The sequence below is a fragment of the Aspergillus piperis genome (genome assembly GCF_003184755.1).
Source record: "Aspergillus piperis CBS 112811 unplaced genomic scaffold BO85scaffold_39, whole genome shotgun sequence".
In the NCBI taxonomy this organism is placed as follows: Eukaryota; Fungi; Ascomycota; class Eurotiomycetes; order Eurotiales; family Aspergillaceae; genus Aspergillus; species Aspergillus piperis.
The window spans coordinates 77,566-100,966 of record NW_020291629.1 but is presented as its reverse complement, the minus strand read 5'-3'; the positions used below and the strand labels follow the sequence as shown (position 1 = coordinate 100,966).

The 23,401-nt window shown below is 50.6% G+C and overlaps 2 protein-coding genes across 2 annotated transcripts; both read right to left on the bottom strand.

Annotated features, from left to right (window-relative positions):
* Positions 1-1,480: 1,480 nt before the first annotated feature.
* Positions 1,481-6,871, bottom strand: lah (involucrin repeat protein; the record flags this gene model as incomplete). The annotated part of the gene is made up of 1 exon (XM_025656595.1): positions 1,481-6,871. One exon carries the CDS (start codon positions 6,869-6,871, stop codon positions 1,481-1,483), a length of 5,391 nt encoding a protein of 1,796 aa, XP_025509759.1.
* Positions 6,872-9,684: 2,813 nt separating this feature from the next.
* On the bottom strand, positions 9,685-12,651 carry clcA (putative C6 finger domain protein). The gene is made up of 6 exons (XM_025654648.1): positions 12,605-12,651; positions 11,101-12,524; positions 10,970-11,050; positions 10,715-10,914; positions 10,113-10,659; positions 9,685-10,043 (listed from the first exon to the last, which is right to left on the bottom strand). Exons 2-6 carry the CDS (start codon positions 12,285-12,287, stop codon positions 9,830-9,832), a joined length of 2,229 nt encoding a protein of 742 aa, XP_025509758.1. The 5' UTR covers positions 12,288-12,524; positions 12,605-12,651; the 3' UTR covers positions 9,685-9,829.
* Between the last annotated feature and the right edge of the window lie 10,750 nt (positions 12,652-23,401).

Sequence of the window (23,401 nt, the reverse complement as noted above, 5' to 3'; positions counted from 1 at the left end):
CCCAGTACAGAACCAGCAACAGCTGCCACAGCCGTACCGACCATAGCCGCAACACCTACAGATGCACTCTCTTGAACCGGCTCAATCGATCGATCTTTGTCTAACGCCAGAGAATCTGAGGTAGGGGTCTGGACCGGAAGGTCCTCACTTGCAGCAGCTTTGGCAGTGTGTTCGCCCTCCTCAATTGTCTGTGCGTTCTGTAGGCCGACCTGCTCTTCAGAGCGCTGGAAGTCGAGCTTTGTATTACCTGCCGTGCCAGCATCACCTCCAGTTTCTAGATCAGCATTGGGTTCATGCTTTGTGAAATCATTCCTTGTCTGTGTTGGTGTGGTTTCGGCCACATCTTCGCCATGAGGTACTTTGTTTTCAGGCGTAGATGGGCGTACTTCAGGAAGCGACGGGAGAGTCTCCAGGCGCTCACTTCCAATGTCTTCTTTTACACCAACTGTAGAACCTTCAGCAGAGGGAAGGGGACCAATCTCTGGTGATGGTGGCAATTCCTGGTGCACGTTGATGTCTTGCAAAAGCTCAGAGGGCGAATGGAACTCGTATTTTAGCTTCTCCTTCCTGGAAGGAGGGGGGTGAGGAATTTGCCCGAACGAAGCGGCGGTTGGAGTGCCTTGTTGAGAATCGAGGAAATCGTACGAGCCCTCATCGCTTGATTGGTTCTGTGCAGCATAAGTCTCTACAGCCATAGCCCGTGGCGGTCCCTGAACGTGTTCGCTGAGATCAACCATTTCCCACTTCTTCATATCTGGTAGAGCTGCAAGGTCTTCCACAGATGCGTTTGCTGAAGAAGCCTTGCTTGAAGGTAAAGAGGGAAGGGGCTCATCAGGGTGAGCCTCCGACTTGCTAGCACCAAAGCGCTCAACGAGCCACAAGGGCCGGATTTCACGAGAATTCTTGAACTCGGTGGAGGCCGGGCGGCGGCGACCCTGTGTTGGAGAACCAGGGGAAGGAACGACGACCGAAGAAACGGAAGGAGAGCGGTTGGCTCGAGGTGAAGTTGGTGGCCGACGGAAGTGTATGGGTACTGCAGTAGGGGATTCGGTTGACCGCAACACAGACGACCGCCGAGATCTTTGACCTTGGTTCTCTTCCTGAGACCGGGCTAGCTCAGGCGAGGTTGGTCTACTTTGCGACATGGGCGCGGGGTTGGCGGTCTTCTCAGACGCAGGCGGCGATGCAGAGCGACTCCGTAGCCGGGAGTCGAGGACATCAAGTCCTAGCCCTGTGATCTCAGGATCCAGCCGCCCCGAAGCACCACGATGACCATCACCCTCGTCTACCTTGACTGGCATTTCGGGGCCCTCCTCTAAAAAAGACTGTTGTTCGTCGTCCTGGGATTGTTTCCGATCCTATACATGGAAGAAGAAGAAAGATAATCTTAGTATATGCGCTGTACAAGAACTGTCAAACGATAATGGGAATAGCCAAGGCAAAGCCAAAATTTACAGGTAATCAGAAAGACGACCAAGCACTATACCTTCTCAAACTCCGACGATTTACCAGATTCCATCATGTCTTCGTATCTTTGTCGACGTCTCTCTTCCCTTCGTTGCCTGCTAGATTTATAATGTTCAACGTTAATGTTCTCCTCGTCATGCTGCTTGCGGGACTCGTCATCCAGCCCATCTCCTCGACTGGAGCTGCGACGCCGTGAAGATCTCTCTCTACGCCCAGACCCGATCTCCGATTGGACTTCACGAGAGGAAAGTTTATCAGCAGATGATGTTCCCTTGTCTTCTACCGGTGCTGAAACTCTTGACCCAAAAAGATTGCTCAAGAAACTGCCGGGTTTGGTGTCCTTCGTCTTTTCTTCCAGCCTGGCGGGCGAAGAGGTGATGGAAACCGCGTCTTCAAAGTTGTCACTACTACTGCGCTTGGAACGCCTCTTCCGTCTCTTCTTCTTCCCTTCACCCTCATCAGCCCCGACTGTGGATGAATTAATGTCATCGTCGATTGGCTCGATGTCACCGCCGCTCTGCGCTGCAGTGTCTCGCAATGTCGATGGGCCATCCTCTTTGGTTCCAGGCGCTGACACGAAGTAAGGAGAGTCGCGCTCTTGCGTGGAGGTTGGATCGCTCGATTTTTCCTGCCTCTCTATTGACTCTTCAGGCTCGAAGCCACCGGGCATGGAAAGGACCTCCACGGGAATTTCAGAAACGCTCTTGTTGGCGGGCTCCCGGCTTGGCTGAATGGCAGGGCTATCGCTGGCATTGTGCTCTTTTCTGCGGCTGAGGTGCTCGATAACTTCTTGGGCAATGGATTGCCGGGGCTCGTTTGCGAGCTCTTCACCAGTACGAGATTTAGGCTCCGAAAAGAGGGGCCCATCCTCGATGCGGTACTCCGGTGCCATTTGGATGTTCTCGTCATCGTCCGGCGTCTCGACTTCGCCTTCCACAAATCCATGAGGCACAGAACGTGATACGGGTGCTTCTTCCCAGGGTGACACAAACTGCACCTTCGGCTCCGAGGTAGGAGGAGAGCGCCTAGTATGGAATGTGGGATCATCCGTTACAAGCGAAGGGTCAAAGCCAGCAGCTGCAGTTGCAGCAGCAAGTGCAGCAGCAAATTCGATATCTGCTCCTACCATGGTTGGGGCCTCCTTAGTTGTAGATTGGGTAGAGGAGCTTGATGGCATGTCCCGTGCATTGTCTGCAGTAATAGGCTCAACCTCAATGTGCTCAAGAACCCTAGTATCTTGATCGACAGATTCATGCTCGGAGGATGTTGAGGGCACTTCGTACTCATGCGTCTCATGCTTGCCCCATGATACCCGTGAGCCGGTTGTTTGCCGTTCAAACCTGTTCTCTTCTTCGTGCCGTTCAGGGACCAATACAATTGGTGTCGCCCTGGCGGAGCCCACCTGGCTATGGGGAGGGGTTGGCTCAGTAAGCGTCAGACCCGGTACAGGCCACGGCAAACCATTGTAGTCAGGGTGCGGTTCCTCCGTTACAATAGCAGATTCGCTCGTAGGCTCTACTTCGATAATAGTTGGCATCGAAGTGGGCTCTCGGCGTGTGTAGGTATCAGGGCTGTAGCGTAGCTCCTCAGGAGCAAAGAATTGAGCATAGTCCTCGTAGACGGGCTTTGTGCGAGGAGGTGGGCGAGACTGCCGGGGCCTCACATCCTCCGGCAGGCGGTCTATCTGCGAGCGCTCCTCTGCCATGGTTCGTCCACTCTCCGACATTGTTAGACTTGATGCGATAGACTCTGATTCGGAAACGCGGCGCCTCTCTGCTCGGCGCTTTTCACGACGCTCCTCGTGCCGACGTTGGCTGGCGGTCTCGGAGAAATCATCGTTCGAACTGCTTCTAGAAATCATTGTGGAAGCAGCAAAACCACCTATCGCTCCTACAGCAGCAGCACCCATCAGGGACGAGGATTCTTTCTCTCTGCGTGAGTTTTCTTCCTCGATTCTTGACTTTTCATATTCACGTTCTCTCTGTTGGCTTGCTTGACGTTCAGCGTCCCGAAGCGCCATCTCTTGCTCTCTATCGACAAGTCGCACTCCTCCGCCGGCATCGCCCTCTCGTCGCAGACTTTCCAGGCGATTGGTACGCCGCTCCTTGTTAGCCTGTTCTTCGGTCAAGTCAAATTGGACTGAGGCCTGGTCTTTCAGCGTCGAGCGACGTCTAAAGCTTGACGACGACATTCTCTCGAGGGGCTCTGCGTGGAAGACCGGGGAGGAATCACTACGCCGGTGGGCCCGGTTGAACCTCGCGGAGATATCACTTCGCTCGGTATAGTCTGCGGTCCTCTGGTTCCATCTGTCGCTTCTTGATGGGGTTTCGTAAGGCATGAAAGCGCTTGCAGGAGTTGGGTGTACATCAGGTACGCTATAGGAGGGGATGGATTCGCCTTGAGAGGTATATACTGCTTGCGAAACCGGAGTCACTGGCTGTGGCTGCTGCAGGGGAATAGGTCCTGGCCTGACCAATGTCGGCTGGGAAGGAGGTTGAGATGAGGCCTTGATGGTGTCGAAATGTGAAGGGTCACTGGTGGGGACAGGAACCACGTGTTGAAGACTTCCAGTACTACTTGCAGCATCGTGACTGGATACCTTAGAGTCCCGGTGGTATGCAGATGCTAAGGCAGCCGTTCCGAGACCAGCTGCGACCGCAGCCTCTGTGGGGAAGCGGTTCTCCGAGGAGCGAGACCTTTTCTTCTTCTGCTTCTTCTTAGACTTCTTGCTTCCCCAATTCCAAGGCCATCTCGACGTTCCGGAATCAGAAGAGTGAGAGTCGGTGCTGGGAAAATGACCACTTTCGCCGAATGCGAGGCCGGAAGTAACACTTGAAGAGGACTGGTCACCCGAGTCAAGATCTTCCCAGCCCTCATCGTTAGCAGCAGACGACTCATAATCAGAGCGACCGGATCGGGACTCTTTGCCGACAAGTATCTCCCCAGTGCGCCGATTCTTGCGATGGGATGAGGCGGCCAGTGCAGTGGCAGCTGCGCCTAGACCCAGTAAGGCAGCATCCACATCTGTATCCGCTTTCTTCTTGCTTCGCCTGTTAGACTTACCTGGCTGGCGCTTCGTGTATCCAGACCCAAAGGCCAGATCTGCATCGAGTGATGATGACGAAGAATTGTTATTGCTGAAAGAGAAGATGCTCTTGCGCCTCTTGGTCCGACGCTTGCGACGGTTCTCTGACGATGCAGTGAAAAACGAACTGAAGCCACTACCGACAGTCTTGCGAGCGGGTCTTGAAATATCCACAAAAGATTCATCAGAAGAAGATGTCTTTCGAGGTTTCCTTCCTCTCGAAGATGTACTGCGGCTCCTGCTTCTGTGACGGGATTCGTATTCTGACACAGCCGCTGTTCCAACTGCCACGCCCAGGGCCGCATTCCTCAGGGCAGCATGTCGCTGACTTCTAGATGACGAGCGGGAACGAGACCGAGAACGAAGGCGAGATCCTTCATATCTGCTGAGTTTCGAGTCCGAATGATAGGAGCTGTGATCGGTATGTTCCCGCGATCGGCTTCGATGGGTCCGTCTGTAGACTCCGCGAGAGGTCTGGCTTCGTCGACCAGCTGTGGAGGCGCCTTCACTTTCGTGGATTGAATGCCGAGAGCTCGCCACCTCACCCGTTCGAATGCTGTAAGACTCGTCGAACTCCTTACTACTGAAGATAGATTTGACCGCATATCCACCAAGTAGCCCGGGCAACCACGAGTTTCTCGACGACCTGTTGCGACGCCTTCCTTCATCCTCTGACGAGGAGTAGCGGCTTGCTTTATCAACACGTGATCCATTACTGTACCTATCAGCAGAGCGCCGGCGAGGTTTGTGGTTGTGCTTGCGAGGTGCGTCTTGAGATGTTGTGCCTGGCTCAAAGCAGTATTTGCAAACCCCGATAGATTCCGTATAATCCTCGAACATGCCGACACCTTCTGGGTCCTTCCAAAAGTTGATAAATTTGTCCAAGGGACCCTGTTGACGTTGTTGAAAAGCCAAACCACCGGATTGGAAAGGAGCACCATGGTATACTGCAGCATGATCGGGATGTAGCGGACTCGCCGCGTACCCGGCCGCCGCCGCCGCCGCAGGTCCTGCAGCAAAAGGCAGCATGTTCTGCTGAGGGGGGAACGCCGGAGTCTCCGGGTAGGCCGGGAGTACCTCTTCAAAGTTTTGCATGGTGTACTGAGAAGAATGGTCAACGTTTGCGGACTGATGGTGGTGGCTCATCATATAACCGGCCGCTGCACCGGCGGCGGCTGCGCCAACTGCAGCACCCGCTCCATGAGAATGAGGAGGCTTCGGAGGGCTCGATGCGGTGGGCGGCACATAGGTTGCAGGGGATTCCGAGATAGTGTGCCCTGGGGAATCCACAACCTCGGCTCCTGACATTGTCGTTGCAGTGGCGACGGCAGGTGGGCTTGAGATTCCCGCCGTCTGTACAGAGGGTCTTGGTGGTCTTGACGGTTTTGGTGGTTTCGGCGCAGAAGCAGAAGGTGGTTTAACGGGCTGTTCCATTCCCAACTCAGCGTCATCCATAAAGTAGGCCGCTGCAGCGCCTATCTGGCCCAGTTCACTTGGCTCTGGCGGCGGGTTTGCGGTGGGCGATGCTGTCATCAGATGCGCTTGGTCGCTGGGGGCTACCAATGGAGGTTTAGGTCGGACGCCAGGCTGGTCTTGGACTGACTGCCCCTGATCGCCGTAGTAATCGGCTGCTTCTCCTGCAGGGTTTGGCGGTTGGTAAGGCTCAGCAACGTATGCCGGGAACTGGCCAGGAAACTGCTGTGTTACATGAGGATCGTAGAATGCGGTTGCATGCGGCGGGCTGGGCATCGAAGTGGTTGGCATTGCCTCAGTAACTGGAGGGTACGAATGAGGACTCGCGGTGGCGAAGTCACCAGGAGAAGGAGGCATGCCCGTAGTTACTGGGGATGCATACAGATCGCCTGACTGAGTTCGTTGTCGTTCACGCCGATCGCCATCACGCTCACGCTCGCGACTCGGCGATCGCGCTCGTTCACGCCTGCGGGAGCTTTTCCCTTCTCCATCTCCGTTGTCTCGGTATCGATCTCGACGGTCGGTGGTGTCGTTTGAATCTTGACGCCGGGGCGCGCGTTCGATCATCACCCGGTCGGGTTCGATGGGGGTGCCCTGGTCTGCTGTCGCATAGCTCGAGGCTACCGACTCGCCTGCCACACTTGGAGCATAGCGCTTACTCCGACTGCTGGAGGATCGGTAGTTGGACAGATCACCCAAGCCACGATCACGGTCGTCACCCCGTGAGGACTTGCGGCTTACTGTGGAAGATTTCGAGTCGGTTCTGCGACGGCTGCTGCTCTTGGAGCTTGAGGAGCTGCGGACATCAGAAGACGAGCGACCCCCGCCCAAAAGGGCTTTGAACATGGTGGGCAGAGAGCGATCAAAGCTCTAGCGACTCAGGCAACCATGTGGAATAGAGGGTAGACGCGGTCGCCTAATCGAGTAATCGAACCAAGCAGAAATTGATTGAAAGGGAAAGAAGGGTAAAGGAATTGAAGATTTAAAAAAAGAATTCGTAACAATCGTAACAGGGTCGTTAGATGAGAAAGGAGAGACCGTATTAGCGAGGCGAAGATTGGGAGGAGGGTGGAAGGGAAAGTTAGGTGGTGATGGGGATTGAAGATGAGAAAGAAAGAGGCGGGCGGGTATAGATCGGCGGCGTTGTTTTTGCGACGGGCGGAGGAAAGTAAACAAGTGAACCGTGGTTCTTTTTTTCTCGGGAAGTCGGAGGGTCCCCCAAGCTGGAGCGGAGACCAAAAGGTAGAGAACCACGGTCAGCCTTCAACACAAAAGCAGCCAGCAGAAGAAAAGAGGCGGGCTGGCAAGCGCTCGGTTGCTCCAGACAATCAGCCACTAACAGCCTTAGCGTGATGGACCAAGATGGGGCAACGATGGATGAGCAACGAGAGAGTGTGTCCGTGTGTTTCGGGATGGTTTAATAATCTAATCAAGTATGAGACCATGGAAAATAACCCGAAAAAGAATGATATAAAATTGCATGAGATGAGATGAGATGCGATGACGATGATGATGAGGAGAAAATCTTCTTTAGACTTGCGAATCTGTGACGTGCTAAACAACCAGGAATGTGGGGTATGTTTTCGATCGATCAGATGCGGGCGGATAGTTTGATGGGTTGAAGCATTCATCGGATCTCTAAAGGGAAGATGGAGAATGTAGATGTGAGAAAGTACTACTTACAGTACAAGAAATTAGTTAGTTGGAGGTCATGGCACACTCAAGCCGCTTCTCTCGATCTTCCATCACCTGCGAGGGATTCAGCGAAAATGCGAGGGAATCGGAAGGAAATTGAAGAAAACTCGCGGTGAGGCTGGGGAGGGTGGCCGGGGAGTCCCGGGCACGTGCTGGGGGGTCCCCATCGAAGAGGCTGGCTGGACCACGATTCATTCCTTCCTTCATAGGTTCTACCCTTCATGGACTGGCTCTCTTACACTTTCTTGCTGGGATCCCTCCTTCTTACTAGTCCCAACTTTCCCTCCCCCAAATCGCCCGATTGGTAACCACTTCAGTGGCTGCCACTTAAGCTCCTTCAAAGCTGATACGTCATATCGTCCCCATTCCCAGAGCTGAGCTGACTTCCATTACGCACTCACGCTTACTGAGCCCTGAGTAGTACCCTTCTAACACTGAAGAGCCCATATGTACATCCCTCATGCATACAAGTAGCTCACTTCATACTCTCAGCGGAAATAGGTAATATACTCACCGAACAAGCAAAATTAACCTCCTATTATTAATACCGATCGAGATAGAGATTAGTTTATCTGGCAGCAGGAACTCTACTTACCACATACGTCCAACATCTGCATGCAAGACATACCTCTCTAGCCATGGCCGTGCAGGTTCCTTCCGACTGAAACACTGAATAACAACAACAACAACAACGCTACTGGGCCCATACTATCCACGTTTCGGGAAATAAGAAACTACTCGTAAAGATATGTATACGCTTCCACTTGATTAAAATTAATTACATCCATTTTTCCACATCCCTACAACCAACTTACGATCGAAGATGGCGCATTTAGCGATCATTAGACACATTGGATACTAGCGGGCTAGTTAGTTAGCTAGATCATCAGCCAAGTGCATCAGTTCTACCAAGCTGTAACTCGACCACCTCAACAACAGACCCCGAAACACCTCAAGAGACTCCATTTCAACATTTACTGGCAAAGGGGAGAAAATAGCAAAGTATCTACTTAGTCTGACTACTGCATGCTTGGGGTTGTCACGCATCTTAAATGAAAGCCCGATGATGGGCCGCTCAACCCACTCCCTTCCAATGAGTGAGTGACATGCAGCATTAGCTGAGACCATGACAACTGGCAGGACAAATTGATTAGCTGCATGTCATGCCAGAGACAGAAAAGGAGCCCACGGTGGTGCATATGAGCTATTCACGTTAGCAGCCGAGAGATGATCTGGGCGAATCAAACATTTCCCAATCGGGATGCCAGCGCATTTGGATGCTCTGGCCGAGCACCACTCATGGCGCCGACAACAAGCCCATGCTCGTTTGTTCTGGTGCAATGAACATTTGCCACTAAACTCTACATAGGTCACAGTGATACCTAGCATGGCTGATCATCCTGCCTAGTTCAAACCACCTGTCTCCAACGCGTCTTCAACTTTCATCGGCCCGTCTCCTTCATGAGGGAAATGGGGAGACAAAAAAATAAAAGGAGGTAAAACTTCTATCACCAAAAACAAATAGATAGTCATGCACTGTACGGCCGTAATTGGAATCCTCGAGTGTACTGTACGCGGGGTAAATCCTTGATCCGCTGAAATGCAATCAGACATCCCTCCCAATCCGTTTCCTGTCTGCGAACAGCAGGATGCAAGTCGACGCCACTAGGAACTCCAAAGAAAAAGCAAAATTTGATCCCACAGCAATCCAACCCCCAGAAATAACAACGACAGAAAACTGCCAGAACTATGACGGTAATGTTAATCTCAGATAGCCACCTCTCCCTTTCACATGCATGGCACAAAGAACATAGATGCATATCACAGACGCTGCGAGAAATCACCAATTATCAACGAGGGGGAAACCGAGCCAGCCAGCCACCATGCAGCTCTCCCCGTATATAACATGCTGCATCACAATCCTAATCGGGAGAATGTGGTCTAGTATCCTGTGGAGAAAGATGCAAGGAACATTCCTTTCCCGCTAACTGTATCGACCCGCAAAATTCATGTGAAGAATAACAAAAAAGCAAAATCTGGTGTATGGGGCCAATTCTATGCCTCGGCCCAGAGGCAACGCAGAATTCTCAGCCTCTGTTGTCAGTATAATTACGGAGCCACGATATCGGCTGGCTCTCCAAAGATCTTCTCATATATCTCGCTGAGGATCTTTGCATCGGCGCGTAGGGTTGGCGATATCTCGCGGCTTTGAAGGAGGAAGCGTATTGTTCGCTTAAGCAAGCGATCAAGGTCATTCCGGTCAACCAACTCTGAAAGACTCGACATATACGTGGCTGACAATACAAGCATGTTACCGAATTGACTAGCAGAGAAACAGAAAGGTCAGCGACACCACTATCCGATTTCACGGCCTTTATTGAACTTCACTTACGCATGAGCTGTGCCGAAGATATTAGTTACTACCGGCCGACCTTTGATGCCATCAAAAGCCTCGGTACTCAATATGGCGGAGTCTATGCACACTTTGCACGCCCTTCGTAATTTCGGGTTGAGATCGCGATACGCAAGTGCTGGTCGCGAAATTGTCGGAACGGGGGTTGGCGTCGGTGCCGATCGACCCATGGTACCAACATCACTAGACAATCGCGCCATATTGATAGCACGTTGGCTGTGCGCCATTGAGGGCGAGACCTGCTGCGACTTCGCTCCCGACATCGCTGATCCGGTAGGAGAGTCCACTGACGCTGATCGACCATTTTCGGCAGGATGCGAATGATGCAGAGCCCAATAAAGGAGGGGACGATGGATAATGTAGCGTGCGCCGTAGTATTTAGCTCGCATCCGAGCAACATTGATGTCCTCATGTGGAGGGTCCGCGTCCTTCCACCTCATTATGTCGGGTAAGCTGCTTCTCCACAATTCAAGGTTCATGCTCAGGATCTCCTGTACGTTAGCAGACCACCTGTTCTCATTCTGTTCTGTAAAGAGGCGTTAGTACAGCCAAGGGCCCCCGCTTGCCTCGAGTCAACTTACTTTCGACTTTGTATAGATCGGTGTGAACACGGTTCAGAACCTTTCTCAAATGGATCTGGGCGGAGTAAAAGAACATCATCATGGTGTTCGGAGCAGCAGGGTCGTTGGGCAAAGAGAGAGTTCGGCCCTTCGGCAACTCAATCCGTGCTTCCGCGCGAGATATACCACTAGCCGGAAGATCCAGTTCGGCAAGAATGTCACTAAGAAACGACTCATAAGTACTTCTGGAGCGCATAGCGAGAGCAGCGTGCTTACCTCTCGAGCTGCAGGCAGGTCCAGTACGCAAAGTTGTATAGGTCTTTCAGCGGGCCGTCATTCATTTGCTCATACCGTTTCCTAGGACTGATTAGCACGGGATTCCCAGGAGGAAGAGGAGAAAAACGTACGATCGGACAAGCACTTGGCATGCTCTGGCCGCCTGGTAGATCCATCCATGGCTCTGGAAAGGATGTGCTAGCTGCCCCGCATAGAGTCCTGCTAACAAGGCTGCTTGAACATGATAGAGCCCGTTCGCGCCTTGTAGACTCCCCAATATCTGTGCGGCATACGCATAATATGCCAAGCCAGGAATGACATCCACGTTCCGTAAGTGACTAGTATCCGGGTATGGCGACCGATCGGGAGCAGCCTTCTGCCCTCCGGTAACAGGTGAAAAAGAATGGTTACTTGTCTGCGAGAAGAAACTTCCCTGGGACTGCATAACTAATTCTGTATCTGCTGATGATAGCATGCTGCGTGTAGAGGGTCCAGGAATCCGCTCCTTCTGAAAGTCCACGGGCGTGTCAGTAACTGGACCAGGGATGGCTCCTTGAACTTCACAAATACTGCCAAGTGCAAGAACCAAGAGAACAATGGCATTTTCCAGTGACTTCTCCACGCGACGTCCGCTAGAGCCTTCGTGTTTGGCACCAGGGGGAAACTGGACGTCGCATCCAGCACCGTGTAGCGTATCGCATGAACGCTTCCTCTTCGCACCGCGTGGTATGTCACCGGCGGTATGGCTGTTCAGGATGTTTACCGGAACAGAAACGTCGGGTAAGCAGTATTTCTGAATGAAGGATTCGATGCTTGCGCTCAATTCGGTTAGGTTGATGAATGGATGAAGCTTATGCATGTGATTCAGGTAGCTTTGGTGATAACGACGAACGGTTTTGGCATCTGTGCTGAATATTCCAAAATCATCAATGCTGGGTCCGAGGGGTTTGAGATGAGTGCCATTTTGGATGGCGCCTGGGTTCCATTGGCCGCTAGCAGGAGCCCCATTGCTGTAATTTTGATCCCAGTTGGATCGGGACGATGATGATGATGATGAGAATGTCATTGCCGGGCTTTCACTAGTATCGTGTCCCTCACCGCGGCCGTAAACGAGGATCAATCCTCGCTCCTCTTCCAGCTTCATAACATAATCTTCGTCGTACTCTCTTGGTTCAAGAAGAGCCTTGATAGACGGCCACGAAAGCAACTTGTGGGCTGCAGTGGTATGCTCGACAGGAATTGAAAGATCACCGTCTTCGCCCTGCGGAATCACTTCCCCTTCGGCTCTTTCGAGCTCCTGTCCGACAATCGCGTTCATGTCTTCTTCTTTAGTTTCGGTCTTTTGTAAGATATCAGGTATATCCGCCTTCGATATCCGAGGAATTGCCGGCTTCTCTGTCGTCTCCTTGGTACTTATCGCTTTAGCCTCTTTCAACCGAGGATACAGCGCAGTAAGTTGGTTCGAGTGCTCGACCTGGAGGGCATTAATGCGTTCGATCTTTTCGTTGAGACCGTCTTCCAACTGGGAGATACGGTCCAGAAGAAGCTGTGTTGCCTTTTCTTGCCTGGATACGCCGTCAGCACATGTCCATCGAATTGATAGGAGGCATCAGTATCAGTTGCCGGATCACAGACTTGTGAGGGGGAACTTCTTTATAAACGCATATCAAGTTGTTCTCCTTGCAATGGCTACAAGCAGGCCGGCCTTCATCGCATTTGGCCTTTCTCGTTCGGCACTGATCGCAGGCCTTCAAAGGTAGCCAAAGATCACGAGTTAGCCAGGGTTCCCCGATATTATCTCAGCTGACATAGCTGCAAGGAGACAACTCACCTGTTGCGCTCGCGCGGCCTTTCGCTGCTGGCGAATCCCGTAAGCCTGGTTTCCGTAAAGACCTGAGTCGTACGGCGTAGGAGTATGCGACGACATATGCGGAACCGGAGTGGGATACTGAGTCGGGGGTAAAGTGTGGGCGGGGAGCGGAGCGTCCCCATTGCTGTGAGGCTCCTGAGGGGTGAAAGACATCCGCGAGCGATAGTCGGGGGGTGCTGAATGGGGAGCGGCCTCATGGGGGGTTCCGTTCATAGGACGAAAGCTGGGATGAGGAGTGGGGGCTTCCGGGGGGGTATGCACCGGACCAGGCAAGCTGCCCTGTCGGGCATATGGACCGTCTGGTGGGAGCTGCGGCAGCTCCCGGTTTGGGTTGATCGGGTATCCGTGGGGTGGGAGCGCAGGCTGAGGAGCATTCGATGTGCGACGCTGGTCCGCAGGATGTCCGTCATAAGAAGACGAGTATGGAGGGCGCCATGGCTGCTCGTAGACTGCTGGAGCACTGGGCGGACCATGCGATCCGTCCAGAGGTTGTACGCGATGCATTGGCGACGGAGGGCCAGAACCGGCAAGAAAGACTTTCTGCTTGTCGTTGATCGGGACGACGTCGGCGTTCAAGAGGCCCCGGTTATGGCCACTAATTGCAGGTTGCCGCGGATCCACGGTGGATAGTCGACTCAGTGGGATAGTCATACAGTCAGGAGGACATGATGTCCCAGACAAGCATCAAAAACTCAGTTGTGCGACCGGAGAGTATTGGGTGGAACGTGTGAACGCAGAAAGTTTCCGATTCGGGGAATGGACAGAATGGTACGAAAGCTAATGTCGGTGCTATCGAGCCGTGGTTCTTTGTTTCAGAGTCCGCAATATTCTGGTTACAGTGCTGGGCGCAACCGACGAAGCATGGAAAGGCTGGCGCGATTCAAGATTCAATGGGCGCGCGAGGAGGGGTAGAAAATCGATCAGCAAGGGAGCCTGACGCAAGCAGCCGGTAGCTTTTTTCAATAGTTAGCTAAACATGGATTAAGTAGGCGGCGGTCGGGAAGGACAACGGTCAAACGATCAGCGAAACCAAGACAAACAATAACCAGTTGAGGGGGAGCAAACGAGGGGAGGGAGGGAGGAGGGGGGTGGGAGGGAAAGCGGAGCGGAACAGGAGTGGCAGCGGTTAATAACAAAAGTAGTACTAGTAGGAAGTCATGAATAGTAGTAGCTTGAAAATAGCTGTGATGGGTGGGGAAAGGTGTAAAAAAATGACTGGAGAAAGGCAACGGCGCTGTTTCGTAATAAGAACAATAATAAGATGAGAAAATATAAGTCAAAGGATGATCATCAGACAAAAGCAGATGCAATAGCGTGCGAGGGCTAGAAGATAGTAATAGTAGCAGACAGGAAGTATAACTTGACAGGGGAGCGAAGTGAGTGAGAGTGAGAGGGGGGTGGAGGTGGAGGACAAGAAGAGATCCGCGCCGCGACTAAAAGGTAATCAATCAATGTCTGCGATGGACACACCGACCCTGGCTGGCCGGCAGTTGGGCAAACTACTAGTAGTAGTATCACCACAGTCAACCATCAACCCAGTAAGCAGGTACCCTACTACTGAAGGAGCGGTCATTCAGCAGGTACCGTCCTAACCACTCCTAGTAAGTAGTAGTCAAATACCACAAGTGATTTCCAGGAAACCCGAGATGACCTCGCCACGCAAGTCAATGGAGTCATCGGGGGTGACAGCCAGGATTCAAATCATACCGATACCAAAAATAACAAGAATTTGAAAAACGAGCCCGGGGTATATGACAGAGGCTGAAAAAAGGAAAATAACAGGAAAGAAATGTAAATGAAAATGAAAATAGGCAGTGTAAGATAATAAAAAGCAAACAAGTCAAAGCGAAAGAAAAGGATCGAGAGCAGAGGGGAGGAGGTAAGAAAAAAAGAAAAAAGAGTGGTATGTATACGTACTTGATCACAAGTGTCTAGAGTCGCCCCAAAGATAAATGGAACAATTAACTAGTCGGTAGTTAGTAGCAAGACGAAGTAGTGGTGATAATAATGATAATAATACCGCCGGGCGGGTTTTAGCACTGGTTCTGGCGCTTTCCGATTAAGTGGAAGGAAGCAAGTAGTAGTAGTATAGGTCGGGTGCGGTGATGGGGGAGTAGATAGTAGTAGTATTTCTTAGCTAAGGTAGCTAAGCCAAGCTGTCGGGTCGCCCGGTGCAAAAACAGGTCGATCGAACGGTGGGAAGCGCCGTAGTAGAGCTTTGTTGGCGGGTGTCTTTTTTCCTTAATAAGAAGAAAAAAAAGAAAAGACAGAGAGGGGGAAAAAAAAAATAAAAATAAAAAAAGGGTCGAGGGATTCGGAGGGGTTCCCTAAAAGACGGCCGGACGTCTGGAAGGAAAGTCGATGGATCCTCGAACGGGATTAAACTAGAAATAGCAGGTTGACCAAACCAGACTTCCCGTCCGGTCACTCTTGGAGGAGCGAAAAGTTAACTTGATCAGAGTCAGTCCGGAGGGCACTACTACCGGGAGTAGTAAGTGGTAGGTCGGCAGGAGTGGATTGATGGATGGATCTGATGGGTAAAAGGCGGAATCGAGTCTTGCGGGAACACCAAAATGATGAGAAGGTTAGTTAGGGGGTTATGAGCAAGAAAGAGGAGGAGAGATGGGAGGATGGAATAACTAATAGTCAATGGAAATGCAAATGACAAGGAAAATGAACTATCAAGCAAACGGCCAACCCAGCAGAGGCTGATAGGCCTTGAAGAGTGTGGCAGATGAAGAGGTCTGCTTGCCCCTCTCTTTTTCCCTTCTTTCCTGGTGGAGGGAGGGGGTTTATTGGGCCCATAGAACAGCCGGTGCGCGCAAAGTAATAGCAGTAGCTAGGGAATATGGGCGATTTGCTGCTCTGCAATTCCTTACAGATGATGGGAATGATGATGCTGATGATAGTTGAAAATGCGCACCTCACAATCTCAGATGTCTCCAGTGAACCGTCCAGATGAAGAACTGCTTTTCGATCCGCGTTTTCGTTGCTTTGGTTTCTTCCTCTCGTCTGATGTTTCGATTTTGCTTTCCTCTGGGTTTCCTTTATTTTCTTTTCATTTATTTTTTCTTTTTGGTGCACGCCTTCTGAGGGGACTGGGTCTTGTAACCCTGAACCAGGATCCTGGTTTGCATGAATTAACACAAGCCACCTGAATTGACAGATCGCCTTTCTAATTCGTCTGGGCAGTCCTGCTTTTTTTCTTTTTCCTTCTTTTTCTTTTTTACTCCTCCTTAAAAGAGTTAAAAAGAAAATAAGGGAAGCGAAAATCAAAAGGGCAAGCAAAAGACAAAAAGGGAAAAGAGTAGTAAGAATTTCCCTTCATTTTTTTTTCTTTTAATTTGAATTTCTTTTTCTTTTTCTTCTCACTTTTTTTCTTCTCCTCTTTGCTTTCTTCAATATCTCAGTTTCGGCCTCTGACTGCTGGTGACAGACCAGAAAACAAAAAGGGCATAAAGTGGAGCCGCAAACTGGAGCTGAACCAGGACGGGCTAAAATGAGATTCGCAAAATAAAGAAGAAATGAGAACCCACTTACAACCAGCTGTGGTGCGGTCTTGGAGGACTGAAGGAACTGACTGGGTACCGTCGGTTTTTCGATCTGTTGGGGGCCCGCAATCAGCTCCGGTCTTCCTCAGTGCCACATGGATGGGTGGACTGGAGAATAATTAAAGGCGCTCAAACACACACACACACCCAACGTCAACCGCTTTCCGTTGGCGGTGGATTACAAGTAGTAGTAGTATTCAATGGTGTACGGGTCCGATTGGGAACGGTTTCTCCTCGGGGGAAGGCTTAAAGATGGGTGAGCTGATTGTGAAATGATCGGTGCCCAATACTTCGAGGGGTAGTGACTCCCGTGGCCAAAGGGGAGGAGGTCAATCAATCTGAGTGGTGATGATGGTGTAAATTGAGGGGAAACCGATTATATGTTTCCGCCTGAGGGGAAGGAAGAGCCTGAGAGGCGACAGTAAATACGTAGGTCGTCCTCTTGTCCTATCACACAGCCGGTGAGTCGATGGGACACTCCTGACGACTCATAGGACTCTGGCAAGACAAAACTGAAACCAAGAGTGAAATCGGCAATCAGACAAACCAGCCACAGCAGATGGGGAAAGAATTCAGTTATCCCTCCCAAGGGCTGATTAGATGGATGACTTAACCAGGCGGTAGCACGGAAGTTTACTTGTGTACACACTCGAGACATGCTTGCTGTCAACACACACTCTCACTCACAGCCTCTCGGCTTCATTCTTTCGGTCTGTTGGTGCCCATCCTTCTCTTACTCCTGTGATTCGGCTTAATTCACCTGATTATTGGCAAGGGGGGTGTCCATTCCCCTATCTTCACCCACGGGACGGACTCAGATCTAGAAGTCAATTTGTCCCTGCAACGGTGTCCGACAGGAGTGCCCTGGACGGTATGCTACGACGATGAAAAGCCAAGCATTATTGTTTACCTGGATGATGGCAGATGAAAATGGTCAAAAAGGGCAGGAAGCGCACAGGACAAATAGGCCCTGACTCGGAGTATGAAGCCAAACGGGAATGAGGTATGCATGATGCGACCCAGGAGGGAGGGGGAAAGGGAGACCTGAACGACTACTACTACGACGACGACGACGACGGTGCCCCACGCAGGAGCAGAAGACGGTGAGCACCCTCCACCTTGCTCGGGTGTCACTTGGTCATTGGAATCAAGGGTTTGACTTGCTACGCCAATGTTGTGCGCTCAGATATGCACAAGACGGACTCAATAGAGTTCTGCATGGATTAAGGAGCTGATGGGCGCTTCTAAAAGGCGGAGAAGAAATATATCGGGACACGCTGGTCCTAGAAATTCCCGAGGCGAGGTGAGCATTCAACAGGCTCCAAGGCAGACCTCGTTCTTCTTTTTATTATAAATTAACCTACTTAGAGCTGGGTGCAATTCAACACACTCTCAAACAGTCGTGTAGATTAATCACCTACTAGCCACTTCTGGGCTCCATACCTGTCATGATCATAGCTAGACCAGTGCCATGTCTCTCCCCTCTTGAAGGGCGAGCCACCGTTCGAGTTTCTACCCGGCCCGCCCGCTAAAAACCGGAGCAGCTGGACGATTAGATCATCACCCAGGGAGGCCCCTGTCACCAACTTGCATACATGGTTGCGCACATACATGATACATACATTTGCTGGTTGCTGCTACGGGGTAGGATGGAGTACGGAGTACAGGTAGAATACCTACCCTTACTACGTGTTATCATCTTGGTTGTTTACCTTTTCTTTCCCACCCCACACCCAAAAAAGCAAAACGGAAATTGTTCCCTGGGTCTTCATCTGCGACTAATCATGGTTCACCTCAGGGACAGCCGCTGACTTATCCGCGGTGGTCCGAAGAACGGTAACTTACGGAAGAGAACCTTGGGTTTCCCTCCTTTTACTTTTGGTTGTTTGGCTTACTGGTCGCAGCTTGTCATTCGGATTACATTCGGCCAAAACAAACCTTTTTCTGCCAAACGCCTAACAGCCTGCCTTCTTTCCCATGCCAATCTTCAATAAACCCCATCATTAGCGCGTATTCAAAACATGAATGCTCGCAACCTAACACAAAGAACTGACCTAGCTAGTCTGTTAGACTACTAAAATAGTCTACCGTCTAAAGGGAGTGCGCAGATATGTATAAGGGGTAGATCTCATGACGCAGCATCGGAGTGAGTACCCAGTTTGCCACCTTTCGGTCGCGTCGTATAGTTACCTACCTCGTATTGTGACACGGTTACTACTAGTAAACTCACCAGCTTGAGCCTCTGATTCTGAAAGCATTGACTAGTACATTCCCGCGCGAACCAGCAAAAAAATCAATAAGAACATGAAGAAACGGAAACGAAAAGAAAAGGTCAAAGAGCACTGTGAACCGATTAGGCTAAATGTGGCTACAGTCTTGCTTACTGCTGCCACACTGCAAGACTGTAAGACGACCGAGTGACTGGGCTCGCAAGCACAGCAGCCCGATCACCCTCACCTTCAATTAGTGGGGTAATATCAACACACCGTCGTGGCCTTAAACCGTCCCTAATATTTCGGCTGGAATAATCTCGGTCTCGGGAAAATGGAGGGGCATGATCCTGATGGATCTCTCGACTTTCCAACTAACCGCAACTCCGACACATTATTATTCTACTCAAACTTGTTACCGCAGAAGACCATGTCCTCCGCGTCTTTGTTCACATCAAAGCATAAACAAAAACCTAACTGACGCGATGACCCAACAGCACCCAACCATAACAAAAAAAACCACCTCCAGATTTACACCCGATGTTCACCGTCTCGCACTCAGATACGGAATCTTCCGTACCTTACAAAGTTCAAAATCGGAGTCAAGCCATGCCTTATTCATTACCGCCAATTGCCTGCCCCTCCACAGGTGACCCATTTCTGGCTTCCGAGAGCCAACGAATTCAACAGCTTGTCCCCCCATTCGGTCGATCCGCCTTTTTAGTGACGTTCCATGATCCCGTCTCCTGGAACCCACCATCGGCTGGCGGCATGTTGGGTCTGTCTTTGAGACTTCAACAGTTCTTAAGACAAGAGGCAAAAAAATAAAAAAGAAAAAAAAGAAAAAAAAGAAAAAAAAAAGAAAAAAGAAAGGGCGATGGCGCCAGGCTCCATTCTCCCTACAGTAAGAAGAACTAACTCTAACCATACTTAACAAACCCACCAATTCACTACCGACTCATCGTATGCATGGATTACTGTAAGACTGGAATCGCACGATTTCTTTCCGTTCAGGTTTTCCCTAATGAATGGAGATCCTGCAAGGCTGGGTCGACTGGCAAAGTTAGTAGCAAATGATGTGCATACTGTGCGCCGGTACTACACCTATGCGGCAAGTAGGGCCGGAGAGGAGGAGAGGAGAAGGAGGAGGCCTACTCTCTGACTCTCTCTCTCACTCTCAAACTAGTATTGGAATGATCAGGTGCCGGAAGCAAGGGATAGCCCTGTCCTTTATGTACAGATAGCTCGACGTTTTGTACTGGGGTTACACGGGTAGAGACACACTGTGGCTATTGGGAATTGGCCATCGAATTGGGGGGGCAGAGGGGGCGAATACACCATAGGTGGAAGTAAAAGAAAGATCCTGGTGCTAGCAGTAGCGCCCATGACTGATGCTGCTGTTGTGCTAACCTGATATGAATCCCCGGGATTTGTTCTGCGAACAACCTACTAGTACTAGTAGCAAACAGGTAAGTAGATAGGTAAGTAGTAAGCGCCATCTCAAGATTGGAATTTGCCAGACCTATTTTACAAAGTATTCATTCGTCTGACTTGGGGACCCATCTAATCGAAGAAAATAATAGAATAAAAAATAATCTGGAAGCCTACGTACCCAACAGCAAGCAACACAAGGAGAGTCCGATCCCCAACACAAACGCAACCTCGTCTGTAACCCGCGGGATTTCCTTGACAGCAGAAAACTCCGGCGGCGCAAGCACCATATACAGTACGTAGTAAATTTAGCTGCCGAAACTCCGGGTCTACCTACTACTTACCACCTAACTTATGCAAACACATGCCAGGACGGGGTTCTCCGTACCGTCCGCGGTGGTCGGAAGGCAGGCAAGTTGGCGTTGGCTGAAGATTCTGCCTAGCTAGCAGCTAGCTAGCTAGTAAGTATGTAGCTACCTACCTACCCTTAACCCACTCAGACTTTGAGGATTATGTGTGTGTCTGTGTGTGCGTGTGTGTGGAAAAGGCGACCAGCAAATAGAAAGTTGGAATGGGATGCGGTCATCACGAGGTCCGGGCGCCATTCTTTAGACCGATTACAGGTAAATCTTCGCCGGACCCAAATTGCAGATCAATTCCATGTCTCAGGCCTATCATTTGTCCCAGCAAGGACCATCAAGCTCCCCCTACCCCTCACTAGACTGGCTAGGTATCCTGACTCCTGACTCTTTTCTCGCAAGGTCATGAGATGTGCCAACCCAAATGCCTTATGGGGGGAGGGGGGAAGGGAAGGAGTTTGGGCCGGCCTGGTCAGACCGTCCGATAACTACTTACTATGTGAACTTATCGCCCGTATACGGGGGAATCAATCGATGGGGAGTCTAACCCCTCAGTTGTCCAGGACATACTTACATACACATACACATACACATACACATACACACATACACACCCACCAATTCTCGTTCTGAGAATAAGAAGGTGACAGCGGGACTGCCCGCCTTGTGACTCCGAGAGGGTGGTTCGGAGCGGATCATAATTCTACTGGGCGGTAGGATCGCAAGATGAAGAATAATGAAAAAAAGTGAGGCTGGGATTCCTTGGCGTTATATTGGTTGTTAAAGTTCTTAAAACACTATCCATCTGAAAGAGTGGCTACCGTAGAGGAGGTGGAGGTGGAGGAGGAGATGATGGTAATGGTGGTAGTGGAGTATGTCGCAACCGCGCGATATCAATTTGATCAACATGCTTCGATCATCGAATATGGATTTTCATATGTCATCTGGAAGGCAGCCAAGCCATATCTCAAGGACTCCATGAAGAAAAACCAAATCAGCGTCTCTAGTCTGTCGAGCTGGGGAATGGCTCACGGAGATGACTACTGGATGTGGCAGTGCTCTTCCTTTGGAGGGCATTATAGTGGATATGGATGCTATGCCGATCCAAGGGAGAATTATTTGAGATTGTCTAGTCTAAGGGAAGCTAAAGCCTCGTTATTGCGCTGATCCATTCGTCTACGGCGTGTCGCAATGAGGCTGCTTATCGTATCAATCTCATCGCAGGACTTAAGAGAGAAAGGAAGTTTGAGAATTGCAGCTTTGCGTGGGTGAGTGTTGGTTTGGGGATTAAATACTCGATAGAAGTATTGCGAGTATTAATTGTTGTCGACATGCATACTAATCACTACATATCAGATATATGCCTTTCCCTCTTAGCCAACTACCCAGCAGTATATCAACCCAGTTCCTACGAAGAATGAACAGCTTAACGTAAACTGTACACAATGGACCACGTGGGCCTCGCCTCCTGGGAAGCTTCCCTCCCTATCGGTAGTAAACTAGTAAAAGTAGTAGGAGGATGTAACCCACTCCAAATTCCGCTGTGAGAGCAATCGAGTGGCAAAATGATCCTTCTCCCGACCACATAATGACCTGTCCCATATCTTTTGCCCCCTCCTTTATGCGATTTGCGATTTGTCTCATGCTGCTCCGTACTCCAGACTCCGAACCCCAGGCTTTTCGACTAACCCTCTAACATACCAACCTTATCGAGGGACGATCGGTCGAGCTACTGTACTACAAGACTAAACGATCGCTCGAATCGGGGTAAGCGAGGGGGTTAAAGTAGAGAGCGCTCTACCTACCTATGGAGGGATAGAGGTAGTCACTTGCGCAGTGAGGAATCCAGGAACCGATCTTCAAATCTTACTGCGTGCATGCGCAGTGCACCCATTTCGTGCAGTAATAGGGATGAGTCGTACTACGAGTTCGGTGCCACAGCGACGGTCTCAATAATGTGTCTTGCCAGCCAGCTGGTATCATAACTTCTTTTTTAATGTGGTAATCAATCCCTAGCTAGGATTACGTGACGCCCAAGAATACCACGTCTTACACGAGGTCAATCTGAGAGTGTTGTATGAAAGATGGGAAGGTCGAATATGATCCGGATATATTTGAAAGGAATGATTATTTCTAATGACAGAGTTCCACTATCAACTTCTTAACCTCTTACTACAGTACTACTACCTGATTAGATACTGGCTAGTATCTATCTCCTGTAGTGATCCATACGATATCCATTTCTGCAGGTAAGAAATCTGCTGAGGGAATGCCTGCATATGACGCTAACCAAAAGGGGATGTGCAGGTTTTTCCTTATTTTGATTTTCCCTTTAGTGATTACTTTTCCCTGCTGCTCGAGTGGAGAGTTCCCGGCGTGCCCGGTTCTGCCGATGAGCTTACCTGCTCATTACTAGTGGGTAAGTAGTCATTCCTGCTCCCTACTCCCTGCTCAGGAGGTGCTAACTCGCTCTAAATCCCAGGCCCAAAACAAAGACATCGTGGTGCCCTCTAGGTCGTCCACAAAGAAAAGTGCACTGAGCAATCTCCCTTGGAGGCAAAGCGAGGAGAGCTGTCCTCACATCAGAACTGCTTCAGTTCCTTGATTTCCCGCCACCTCCAGACTACTACTACACACCCACTACACAGAGCTACTCGGTTGGAACAGGTTACTCCATATCGACTAGACTGCAAATCCCTAACACATGCACACAGACAGACATTTGGGCAAGTGACCATTCACCATTCGGGCACCAATAGTGTCAATCCGTGGTCTGTGTGTAAACGGTAGGACGGTTTCGCCCAGCCTTTTCGGTGACTATCCTCCAGTCAGCCTCACGAGTAATACGAAAGACCATTTTTGCTGCTGGACGGGCCGCGTTCGGGAAGCTGTTTGACATGTTTCCACAGACGGGTGTCGAGAGGGTATGACAGCAGCAGCTCTTTTGCGGGGGATGTCCCCGTCGCAATCTGGAAACTGCCGGAGAAACACCCGAACCCATTGGATGGGTT

What these genes read in the sequence shown, in the direction of transcription:
- clcA (XM_025654648.1), bottom strand. Translation starts at nt 12,287, where the DNA reads ATGAACGCGATTGTCGGACAGGAGCTCGAAAGAGCCGAAGGGGAAGTG. An exon ending in ACCTGCCTGCAGCTCGAGAG is followed by an intron (nt 10,915 to 10,969) that starts GTAAGCACGCTG and finishes GTCGTTTCTTAG; the next exon opens with TGACATTCTTGCCGAACTGG. An exon ending in ATCTTCGGCACAGCTCATGC is followed by an intron (nt 10,044 to 10,112) that starts GTAAGTGAAGTT and finishes TTTCTCTGCTAG; the next exon opens with TCAATTCGGTAACATGCTTG.